This window comes from Podarcis cretensis, assembly GCF_951804945.1.
Source record: "Podarcis cretensis genome assembly, chromosome: 7".
Classification (NCBI taxonomy): Eukaryota; Metazoa; Chordata; class Lepidosauria; order Squamata; family Lacertidae; genus Podarcis; species Podarcis cretensis.
The window spans coordinates 75,433,784-75,445,844 of NC_137176.1; the positions used below are offsets into that span (position 1 = coordinate 75,433,784).

Consider the following 12,061-nt stretch of genomic DNA (forward strand, 5'->3'; position numbering starts at 1 on the left):
TTCTCCTCTTCATATTCAGTGTTCTGTACCAGGGCTGGGAGACCTCGGGTCAAACAAAGGGGGCAAAACACAGCTCTCCAGACTTCTCATTTGTCCCCCCAATAGCCTCCACCTGCTCTTCTTGAGTACATTTTCATGGCTTGAGGGGAAACGTCTCTGACTTTTGCATAGCTGGAAGAGTCACATCCATTGCTTTGTCCACTTTCGCATCTGACCCCAGCCACCAGTGGCATATAGGACCTGAGCATTTTCCCATGAGAAAATGTGGACCACTGGCTGAAAATGGTCTCCCTACCCTGCAGGGGTGAGGAGCATCAAGCAGAAAAAAGAGACCTGGCTGTATAAAACTCACCTCAATCTAATTACATTTGTTAAATTAACAACTGTAGTTTTTCTACAGACTGAAAAATAACAGTACAGCTCACATAAATATTATCAAACATACAGAACAAAGAGGATGAAGTTGAATCTCAGTGCCTGACTTTTAGGTGCTGAACACATTTCCAGGACATTGTTTTACTCAGTGTGATAGAACTACTAGAGATCAGTGTGGAGCTCACAGGAAGTGTCAAAAGTTTTCTTGAGCTCCCCTCTCCTCCCCCCCCCACAAAAAAAAAATCCCCAGGAGCCAGCACTTCATGAACTCACCAAAGAAACTAAATAGAAATCAATATTTTTTGACTGTAGATTGAAGTGTTTTTAGGTATTCTACCTCCGAATAAAATTGTGTAAATGGGTCATAAAGTATGGAGAGTCCAAGCAGTTTAATACTCTATAACACACAACCAACTTCAAATTATTATTATTAATAATAATAATAATAATAATAATAATAGATTTATTTATACCCTGCCCATCTGGCTGGGTTTCCCCAGCCACTCTGGGTGGCTCCCAATCAAATATTAAAAACACAATAACATTAAACATTAAATATTTGAGTGATGCTGCTGGAAATTTCAACACATTTTTAACATATGCAAGTGCTGTACTCATCTCAGCTTCATTATGGGAACCGAGTATGGATTTAGGGAGGTTCAGCTCTTGTGGCTTTAACTGAGCAATTAATCAGTTAAAGGTTTGTTGTTTTTTACATCACCCTACCATCATATTGCGAAGGCGGTTTGATAAAGGAATAAGGGAATAGAAATATAGGTGCAATTCAATAAACTAAATCTGGCATTATAAAAACAGGTTAAATTGGTCAGCAGGATTAAAATTGCTGAGCCATCCTCATCATTGTCCATTTGCCTTTTCCCGTTTTCTTCCTGCCATGCATATAGAGTGCTGGTCAATTAACTTTGATAATTCTACTTAACTGACATTATCTGATCTCCGAGAGCCACCTGCCACATTGCACCTGTATAAAGAGACTATGGGTGACATTTGGAGTCTCATTATTTCTTGTATTCCTCCTTGCTAACTCTGAATCCCCACAGTAAATCTTAGCTTTCTTCCATGCCTCCTGCTTCTATCTAAGTGGTGGCCAAAGCTGCAGCACTGCATGAGGCTGTTTGAAGAAAATCAATGATCCTATGCTCTGTAGTTCAAAGTTGCATCAAAAATGCTGAGCTCTTAATTTGCGCCTAATCATTTCAGAACTGCTTTTGCTCAGCTGGTCAACTGAGACAGAGATGGAGCAGTGCAGAGCAAACTAAGTTTTTGGACAGAGCCCCCAAGGACCCTGAAAAACACAGGAGGTCTGTATTTAAAAAGCAAACAGCACAAAGATCAACAAGCCCTCCAAAGAATAGGGAGACAACAGCTACTTCTCTGACCCTTGCTTTTCAAAGCATTCTTTCCAAGAGAGTACTGGTAATCAAGATGCTTCAGCTTTCAGTCACTGGAGGTGGCACATTATTTTTTTAATAAAAAAAATAAAACTGAATTTTATTAAAGGTATTGCAAAAAATAATAATCTATTAACAATAAAAAGAGGGGACGCAGGTGGCGCTGTGGGTTAAAGCCTCAGCGCCTAGGACTTGCCGATCGAAAGGTTGGTGGTTCGAATCCCTGCGGCGGGGTGCGCTCCCGCTGCTCGGTCCCAGCGCCTGCCAACCTAGCAGTTCGAAAGCACCTCCGGGTGCAAGTAGATAAATAGGGACCGCTTACCAGCGGGAAGGTAAACGGCGTTTCCGTGTGCGGCTCTGGCTCACCAGAGCAGCGATGTCACGCTGGCCACGTGACCCGGAAGTGTCTCCGGACAGCGCTGGCCCCTGGCCTCTTAAGTGAGATGGGCGCACAACCCCAGAGTCTGTCAAGACTGGCCCGTACGGGCAGGGGTACCTTTACCTTTACCTTTAACAATAAAAAGATAAACAACGTCTCCATAGTCATACATTATTGCAATACAACATGACAGTGGATTTTACTTTGGCAACCAAGTTGGCAGGAAAGTGTCCCTCCAGAAAGATAGTGGCATAATAAATTAATGGGTACTGAGTTTGAACAAATTTATCTGTCAGAGCCACTCCTCTGGCTTCCTTGAATACTCGGGTAAGAGTCTAATCAAGCGCCAATTGCCAGACTCTTTTCATATCAAGTTTTAACAGGAAGATTGTGCATTCCCCTCCAATACTATGCCACTAAAGTTTGGCAGTTAGTTATTAACTGTTAACAGAACCTAGGTACTGATGTCTACCAACAAAAAAACAGAAAGGAATGCAAAGAGTAGGATCAGGCATAATCATTTATCTAATAAGTTACCTAAGTATAGAGGAAGTTGCAGACCCCAAAGTCTTTGGCTGATAGGACCTCACATCATAAATGAAACAGTGCCCCACATGTCCCACATCTCCTCCAACCCTGAATGGGGAAGTAGGGGTTTGTGCAGCTAAGCTTGATGAGGTAGCCAACAAATGAATCCAAAACCATACACCAGACCATTGAGTCTCTTCATTTTTCTTTTTAAAAAGTGTCAAGTTACACACAGGACATGTTAGTCACTTGTCCCAAGCTTCAGTGGCCACCCTAGTTTTCCCTCCCATACACCCAGTGATGGATGCATGTGTCAATTTCAGTTTTTCTCCATTTCTCAATTTCACAACCTTAACTTCAGTTCACCCCTTTGCAATATTGTAAAAGTCTGCAGTAAAATTAGTGTGCATTTATGTGCAAATATCTCCCAATATATGTATCTTTGTTACATTTCTTTATCTAGCATATTAATTTCTACAAGCAATCTCCCCCCACCCCCAAATAGCATGGATTTTGTATTTTCACTAATGTGCACTTTTTTTGTGTATGCACTCTTTGGTTGGGGAACTTTGTCTCAATGTATAGAATAGTGTGACTTTCAAAGAAGAGTTGTGTTTCAGTTGTTTGGGAAGTGCAAATTTGAGAAGTTTTCTTTAAAATGAAACCATATGGATTTCTCCCCCATGCCTACATACACTCCACATGGTTTTCAGTTCTGATTCTGCTGGCCAGTCAGACATTTAGGCTGATTATATCTGGCAGTAACTATATGATAGGCTAACAAACCATCTTCAGGTCAAGAGAGAGAAGAACATGGCAGGGTCATGTGAAAGAGAGACAAAATGCTGAAGATTAGTTATCTCTTGCTTTCTGATGGAATGAGCTGATCAGCAGAGGAAGAAACCTTCTAAGGAGGGGCTGGATTCCCCACCTATCAGAGATGCAGTGAATTTTCTGCATTGGCCTCAGGCAGAATATATTGCTTTGAGACCCCTTCAAACTCTTTGCATATATGTACACAATCTAAGATTCATCACTCAAATGTAAAGATATGGGCAATTGGAGAATAAAGAATGTCCCTGGGGAAAAGGACAATTAGTGCATATGCCATATTGTCTATTGGGAATACTGTCAATGCTTCAGGCAGAAGTGTTTACCAGCCTTTCTGTATGAGATAATTAAAATGAAAACTAGTGGTGCTCACGAATTGATCCTGCAACCTTCTGCAAACCTTATGCTCATGTGCCACTGAGTTACCATGTGCTTCAACAAGATCTACAATGTAACCCAAATAACAACTGCTTTCAGAAAAACACAATACAATGAGTTATAAGCTTTCCCATTACCTAAACTTATGGTTTGTACAAAAGCTAATGCATTTGTGTCAAGGGAATTGGCAACTGTCATCTGAAAATGAATGGGCAATGTTTTCTTTTGGTGAACCTCTTTCCGTAATTTGACTTTAGCATCTGCTATTGAAAAGAGGATGAGCAATATAGCTGAAAAAATGTAACAACTTCAGTTCCAATATTGCCAGGAAATACATTTTGAGAAAATGTATTCATTTGTAGCAAACCATATTTTGATAGGATGTCAACAATATTTACCTTGTCCTGAAGTTTGTAGGATGTGGATGCCCATCATATAATGATAAATAATCGTATTCTTCTTCTAGAGCAAAAGACTGAAATACTATCTGTATTCTGTTTCTTTCTTCTGCAATTATTACCCACGTACAATTTGCGCCATTTGGATATCCATATGGGAAGCCGGGGCTTTCTATAGTACCATTAAGTCCTTTTAATGTTCCACCACATGTATAAATAAATCCTGCAAAAAAAATGAATAAGAAAAAAAGAGTAAATTCATTATCACCACACATACCTTATTGAATGAAACAAATTCTTCCTCACCTTAATAGATCAGTTAAATATTCTGCTCCAACTCTGCCAGATATTTATCTAACTATAGTAAAACACATCTTTGGCATGTCAGTCCCCTATGGGTCTTGAAATCAAGTAGACTTTTCTGTGATAGCTCCTCGATTATGGAATTTACATTATGTCCAAGTTGATGAATTTAGGATCAAGATGTCATATTATTAGCTTGCCATTTGCTTGTGAAATTCATATTCCAAGTCATAGAACTGTAGACTTGGAAGGGACAAACAAGAGTCATCTTGTCCAAACCCTAATTTTGCCCAATGTGGTGCTCAAACCCATGACTTGGAAATTAAGAGTCTCAAGCGCTTATCAAATGAGCTATCCCTTGGTCTTCTCCATTCACATCTAGGAAGATGAATGTGCTGCTCCCTTTCTTTTACTAACATTATGAAAACTATTTCCTTTAACCTTTATTTGTATGTGGAGCTCTGCTGGAGGTATTACATCTTAAGTCCATTCCAAAAACACAGGTTAGGGCCGAATGCTCTGGCCTAGTTGCTAAGTAGAGTTTTCCAGTTAGAAAGTGGAACACATTACACTAGTGACACTGGATGCTAATAGGTTTCTCAAAATGCTTCTATTAAGCCATAAAACCCCAAGAGTTTGAGACCTGATTGCCAAAGAGATTGCCCTTTTCCTCACACAGTGCTGCAGTCAAAATAAGTAATCATTAGCCCTTAACACAAGGAAACAATTGCACTCAGTTCCTGCTTCCTTGTCCCACTGCCAGTGGAATGTACGAGCCTTCTCTCTGTGATACATCCATCATCTCCCTTCAAAATATTAAAATATGGTGGAATAGCAAACTTGTTAGCATATTGCGTGGATTAAGACAGAGCTTCAAATCACCTCACATTCTCTTGAGCACAATATTTTCAACAGCGGTTCACACATTCAACTGTGAGACAGAAAGCGCAAAAATATGTATCATAGAAAATTTTACTAACAGGTAATTCCACCTATGAATCAGAGGGAACCTTTGATGCTGAAAAATCCAAATCATCAGTATGCCGAAAGTGCACCTCTTTATCTTGGTCTTGACAACTGAAATGTGTGTGTTTTGGGGATCCACTCTATTCCGGAGGGTATGATTTGTTTTAATTGTTTTAAATATTGAATATTTAAATTGTTGTAGCCTGATGTTGAATGCTGGGTGATTGAATTAATAAAAATTATACCCTAAGGCCTGCTGGGAACACAGCTGTAGGTTTCATTTCATTTTGTTTATTTATTTCATAAAATTTTACACTGTTTATGTTCCATTGTTCATTTGATTTTAACCCTCAGAGCTGTTAACTTCCCAGTTTTGTTGGATTCCAGCACCCATCAGCCACAGCCAGCATGACCAAAGGACAGGAATTTATTTATTTTATTTTATTACATAAAACGTATACACTGCTTGATTGTAAAAAGCAACAACAACCAACTCTTAAAGTGGTTTTCAAAAAGATAAAACCATAAAATTGGGGGGAAATTTAAAATATATTAAAACATACACGAGGTTAAAATACTAAGAAGTTTAAATTTTCTAAGCATTTGAGTAGGCTTTACAAAACCATGTTTTTAGCAGGCACGGAAAATAATTCAGAGAAGGTGTCTGCTTGATAGGCAAGGAGTTCCAAAGTACAGTATAGGGGAGGCCTTATTAAATGACAAAGTTCTTACAAAGGCAGAATGGATATTATAAGGCACTTGTAATAGTGCCAGTTCCACTGATCAAGGAAATAATGGGAGATGTAGTCAATGAACTTCTGAAGTGCAACAGGTTCCCTGTTCCTACAGTGTACCAATGGTCTAAGGCCAATGGGCTTGGTTCCTGCAAACTAGTTCAGAACAACCATTTCATAACCTTCTCAGTTTGGCCTGCACACTGTTATCTATTACCAAAATTCCATACCCAAAACATTTCTTATTTCCCCTCTTTGATGCCTTCAGCAACTCATGATCTATTTTTAAATCCCATCTGAAAAATTATCTGTTGTTATTTATTATTTAACTCTGACTGCATTAGTTAACTTTGTAAAAGCCTTTGGGATACATTTAGTTCCGATATCACTTCTTCAGAATGAAACTTGAATTACTTATGAAGAGTTATGTTGAATTATTTACATGGGCTGTGCCTCGGGATCTTGGATGGAATTCTCTGTTTTTCAGAGACAAGTGGACTGCATGTTTTTGTCAGGAAGCTGAAGGACTCCACTCTCAGTGACCTTTCTCACAAGTGTTTGTTTCATATTTTCCTCTGGGGAGTACAAGATGTGGGTCTACAAAACCACTCAGTTTAAAGCTAGTTAAAGTTTCTGAACACCCCCCCCCCCCAACACTACCCATTTTGAACATTACTGTCTTCAAAATCGAGGACATAAGACAAATAATTGTAGGGATATCTCTGTTCTGAGGTAAATCTTACAACCCCTGCACACCAGCCAAAGAACCCTGAAGACAAATATATAGTACTATTGTTTCTTCAGGGGAAAAATTATCAGAAAATACTTGGAACATAGAACACCAAAAGCAAGAAAACATGATAGTCTTTTTATCAGCAAAGCTGGAGGTTCATTTTATATGTTGTACTGCTCTTTGCCTTACAAGGGAAATCCATGTTCCTGTCAGGACTAGAGACAGATCAAAGTAGGGCTGAGAGAAAATGGCCTCCCCAAATTCTCTGCCTTATTTGAAGGTGCTAAAAGAGGGAGATGGGTTCAGAATATTCTCAGGGAGAACAGAAGTAGAATTCTCCAACAGTATGAAAAAGAAAATTTATCATGGCCATTGCTTCTTTAAGCAATATTAAAGTAATATTAAACAATAATAAACTTGGGATGCAAAGGAGTGTGTGATATTTGTTACCCTATTTATGAATGAAATGCGGAGGGGCATTTCACTTTATATTTAACATAGGGTTGGAGCAGAAATTCTCAAATAATTTGTTAGAAATTAATGTCTTTCCTTGAGAAAACAGAGACAGACTGTCCAGCAAATGTGTAAGGGAGAGAGAATTGCTCCCCACTGCAATTTTGTGTCTGACCCTGATTTTATGTATTAAGTTTCATTTATTTATTTAGCATAATTCATATAACCCTTAACAGAAAAATATGAATGTGCTTTACACGATAATACATAGTAGTCATTCAAATAGGCTAAAAACAGACTCCAGAAACTAGACACCCTAAAATTGTCAAAATATAGATAAAATCAACAGTTTTAAAAACAAATAAACACAATAAAATTACATGTCTGGAAAGGCTTGCTTTCAACAGCTGTCAAAAATAGTACCTAATATCAATAAGCAGAGAGTTCCAGAGAATAAGTGATACCACTAAAAGATTAAGTTCTTAGTAATAGCAGAATGGACATTATGTGACACTTCTAAGAGTACCAATTCCACTGATAAAATTAGTCAAGTGGTCATATATGGGGTGAGGTGATCCCAAACTGACTAGTTTATTGAGCAATTGGGAGATCGTACCACATTAGGGAAGAATTCTAGTCTAAACCACTTCTTTCTTTTCTAATGGAAGGAAGTTCCAACTTTTGGTTTTAATCCAGTTCATGAGAAAGCAAAAATAAAAATAAAATACGTAGAACAAAAATATATTTTCAAAAAACACTGCCGAAGCAACCAGAACAGAGCAAGCAAGCTGAACAATGATATGCAAATGCATTTGATTTGCATAATCCATTCTAAAAGCAGATTTAGCGTTTTCTATTTTTAAAATAATGCGGGGTGTTTTAGCACCGATTTCTAGGCTTTCCTTGCTTTATAAGTCTCAGATTCCTATGCATTGCCAATGAGAGAGAAATCATCCTGAGCACACATACTGGGAGTTCCATTTCAGGTTTCAGTGTCTCTGTCGGTGGCAGTTTGTATGTAGCTGGGGAGGGGCAGAGAGAAGAGTACAGGGCTGGGCCAACATATCTTACTGCCTGGAATAGAGTAGCAAATTGCACCCCACCCCTCCAAGACGTGGAGTTTAGTACCAGCAAAGTTAGGTTGCCACCTGAAGCAGAAAATTCCACAAGCACCTCTCCCCAGACAGTAAAAAATAGCAACACTATTCCTGCCCTTTTCATAGCACCCCAAATCAGCGGCAATTTGGCTAACGTCTACCCAGATAGTGATTTCACTAGTGGGACAGGGGAATTTACAGCAAGGATCAAAAGCTTGTTCTTAAATATGTTTCCTGTTTCAGAAATAACAGTGCTTTCTTCTTTTGCTATTATAAAAATCTCACTGCAACCTGAAACATACCAAAAATATGTGGGCTGAAATATAAGGGTCATTGCCACCTCTTCCGCCTATCCAAAATTTTGCTTGTGACACATAGTCTTGGTATAAATATATTTTGTTCCCTGGAAGCCTCAATAAAACTTCAAAACCCAACACACAATAAGGTATCATTTGGATGTGCTCTGTGATAATGAATGGAATTACGGGGTTTTCATCACCATATACTGTTCATCCAGAAAGGGTTTATGTAAACTTATGCAAGCTTGGAAACAGAATCATGCACACGTTTTTGTCAAAGCACATCAAGCCATAAATAAAGTATGAATACATTCCTTAAAGATACCAGCATTTTAAGTTCGCATTTGCACTTTTGGCTGCTTATAATGATCTGCAAACATGACTCTGCCCTTGAGCAGTTAAGAGGATTTTCCCTGCTAAGCACAAATATTGATATTCCATGAACCCACTAATAAATAAAGCTACATCATAGAGAAGCTGATTACATGGCTGCAATTTGTTAATCACGGCTGGAAAAGTTGAGAGGTAGAGACACAGCATGCAGAGTTCCAGCTTCAATTCCTAGCAATTTCCATTTAAAAGCATCAGATAGCAGATGATGCTTCTAATCATAGACTAGATGGATGAATAGTCTAACCTGGAATAAGGTAGCATGTAAAAATCACATGATATACTGGTCCCTTTACATCATTGCTGCTGGCACACATTTTCACACAGCACTAAGCAGAAAGAAGACTCAACACACCATAGTGGAGGAAATATAACAGAGTGGAGGATGTGCAAAGAAGCCAAATCAGTAAGTGCAGGCAGGGAGATGCAAATCCATGTGCATGAGGGAACTATTCTTATTTTGTGTAATATTTTGTTTCAGTTTCTCTGTTGTTGCTTCAGTTTTTTGTACACCACTTAGAGATTTTTTTTTACTGAATAATAATAATAATTTATCATTTATACCCCTCCCATCTGGCTGGGTTTCCCCAGCCACTCTGGGCGGCTCCCAACCGAATGATAAAAACACAATATACCACAATACATACTGTATTAAGTGGTATAGAAATTAAATAATCAATATGGCCACCACCTCATTGGCTCTATACAGCCAAGGACTGGGAAACGATTCTCCCTCCTTGCTGAGTGAGCCTTGTGTATGTGAACCAAGGTGCACATTCCAGCCCCTAAGGGCAACCCCAGGTACCTATAAGCTTCAGGCTGTGAGGCTCAAGAGCGTCCCCATACCCAATAATGACTCAGGATGGCAGTGACATTAAGTTTTCCCTTCCCTGTCCATACAGAATTCTGAACAGACAAAAATCAACGCCCTACACAGTGTGAAGTAGGTGAAAAGGAGAATCAGTCAGAGGCTACCTAAAAAATCCTACTAAGCCCTATAAAAGCTGACTAGCTGTAGAGTTTTGTGATGACACATCCTAATGTTAAGGTGGGAAGATGTCCACAGTTAAATAAAGCATCAGGGCTCTTTTTCAGGCAGAACTCACCAGAACTCAGTTCTGGCACCTCTCAGGTGGGTGCCATTGCCATTGTAAGAGAACAAGGAAGGCTTTCATGGTGAGTTCTGGCACCTCTTTTTCTGAAGGAAATAGCACCATAAAGCATTATTTTGATTTGCTCTGAAGATGCTACAAAAAGTTTAGCTGAAACCTAAGCAACTTGCATATAATTTATATGTTGATGTAAGCAGTAACTGTTAATAAACACTTTCATATGTACCTGTTGTTATGTAGGGCCTGAGAAGGAAGTGCAATGCTGGATTTTATTCTTAAAGAAGTAAGTGACAATCTTGGCAATTCATTCACTTGTTATTATGTAACTTTTGCATAATACTTTGGCATGTAAATCTTTAATGAGATTTACAGAGAAGTTCAGTTACTAAAGCAACCACCAAATGCATCAAATCTGGTTCTTCGGAATCTGAAAGTAGTAATGTTCAGCTGCTAGGTGATAGGATTATGTAGAGCGGTAAATTTTGGTAGTAAATGGATGTATTTTAAAAGACAGAGGTTGTCCTTTAGAAAAAGGGGGGTGTATTTAATCCCCTCCATAGTGACATGATTTTGAAAAAGGCACTGAGATTAAACTAGGAGCAAAAGCAAAAGTAAGTTCCAGTAAATAGTAAAGTATAAGTTAGCTAAGATCAAACAAATAGTGTGGGTGGTTTCATGGAAGTTTCAGCAAGATTAGAAAGACCTTAAGTATCTTGGTACTCAACAGTTCAGGTACACTGTAAAGATACCACTTCAGATGTCATGCAGCAGTCATCATAACTGTGTAAAAAAAGGAAGAGGTAGAATCTCAGTATGATTAACTCCTCTGTACCTTGCAGTTCATTTCATTGCAATCAGTTACCAAACTATCAACACTCCTAAAAAGAAGTACAGTTACCTGTAGGTCTAAGCAGGTCGGAGATCTAACGGGGGGCCATCAGTGATGTGTTTCTGCCAGAAATGAAAAGCATTCTCATTTGCTCAAGCATTTCTGCACTGGGTCACTTATTTTCTATAATTTCTATTATGTGCTTTTGTATTTTGTCTGTTTTGCTGCAGCTTTAGGAAACTGGTAAATTACGCTGTTCATCACTTTGTCACGCTAAGTGAAAAGCAATATATAAATCCTTGAAACAAATAAGCAAGCAGTCAGAAAAAAAAGTCTTGACAATGAAAAGCAGCCATCTCAATCTCATATCAGGGGCTGGAAGGGCAGGAAGGAGAAAAAAGCACCAGTCCAAATCAATGAAGGCTATTATGAGTTTAAAAAACAAATCCAACTTCAGGCTCCAGTCCTATTGGGTTTAGGGTCACCAGATGCAGAAGATGACAGCATGTACACACCTACAATAGTTTTGTAGAAGAGGGCATTTCAGCAGGTACCACACCTGCTCAATCCTCTTCTTCTACAAAACTATTAAAGATTCAGAAACCCAGTCCTCTTCTGCATCTGGCAACTTTAATTATGCTGCAATCTGATGCACACTAACTGGGAGTCTGTCCCACTGAACTCACTAGGATTTTCTTCAGAATAGACTTCTATAGGATTACACAACACATTGTTGTTGTTGTTTATAAATTAGATTATATACTCTGCTGTGCACTGCCTTGATATCCAAACAGAATGAAGGGGGGCATAGAAATACTTTAAATAAATGAATAAATGAAACTGT

At 38.7% G+C, this 12,061-nt stretch overlaps 1 protein-coding gene across 5 annotated transcripts in view; it reads right to left on the reverse strand.

Annotated features, from left to right (window-relative positions):
• The window catches only part of CSMD3 (CUB and Sushi multiple domains 3), a 592,920-nt gene that overhangs the window by 480,815 nt on the left and 100,044 nt on the right, over positions 1-12,061 (reverse strand). For all 5 annotated transcript variants that reach the window (XM_079984060.1, XM_079984063.1, XM_079984062.1 and 2 more), the window contains exon 2: positions 4,302-4,524. In XM_079984060.1, coding sequence (XP_079840186.1) covers positions 4,302-4,524 — 223 coding nt within the window. The remainder of the gene's footprint in view (positions 1-4,301; positions 4,525-12,061) is intronic.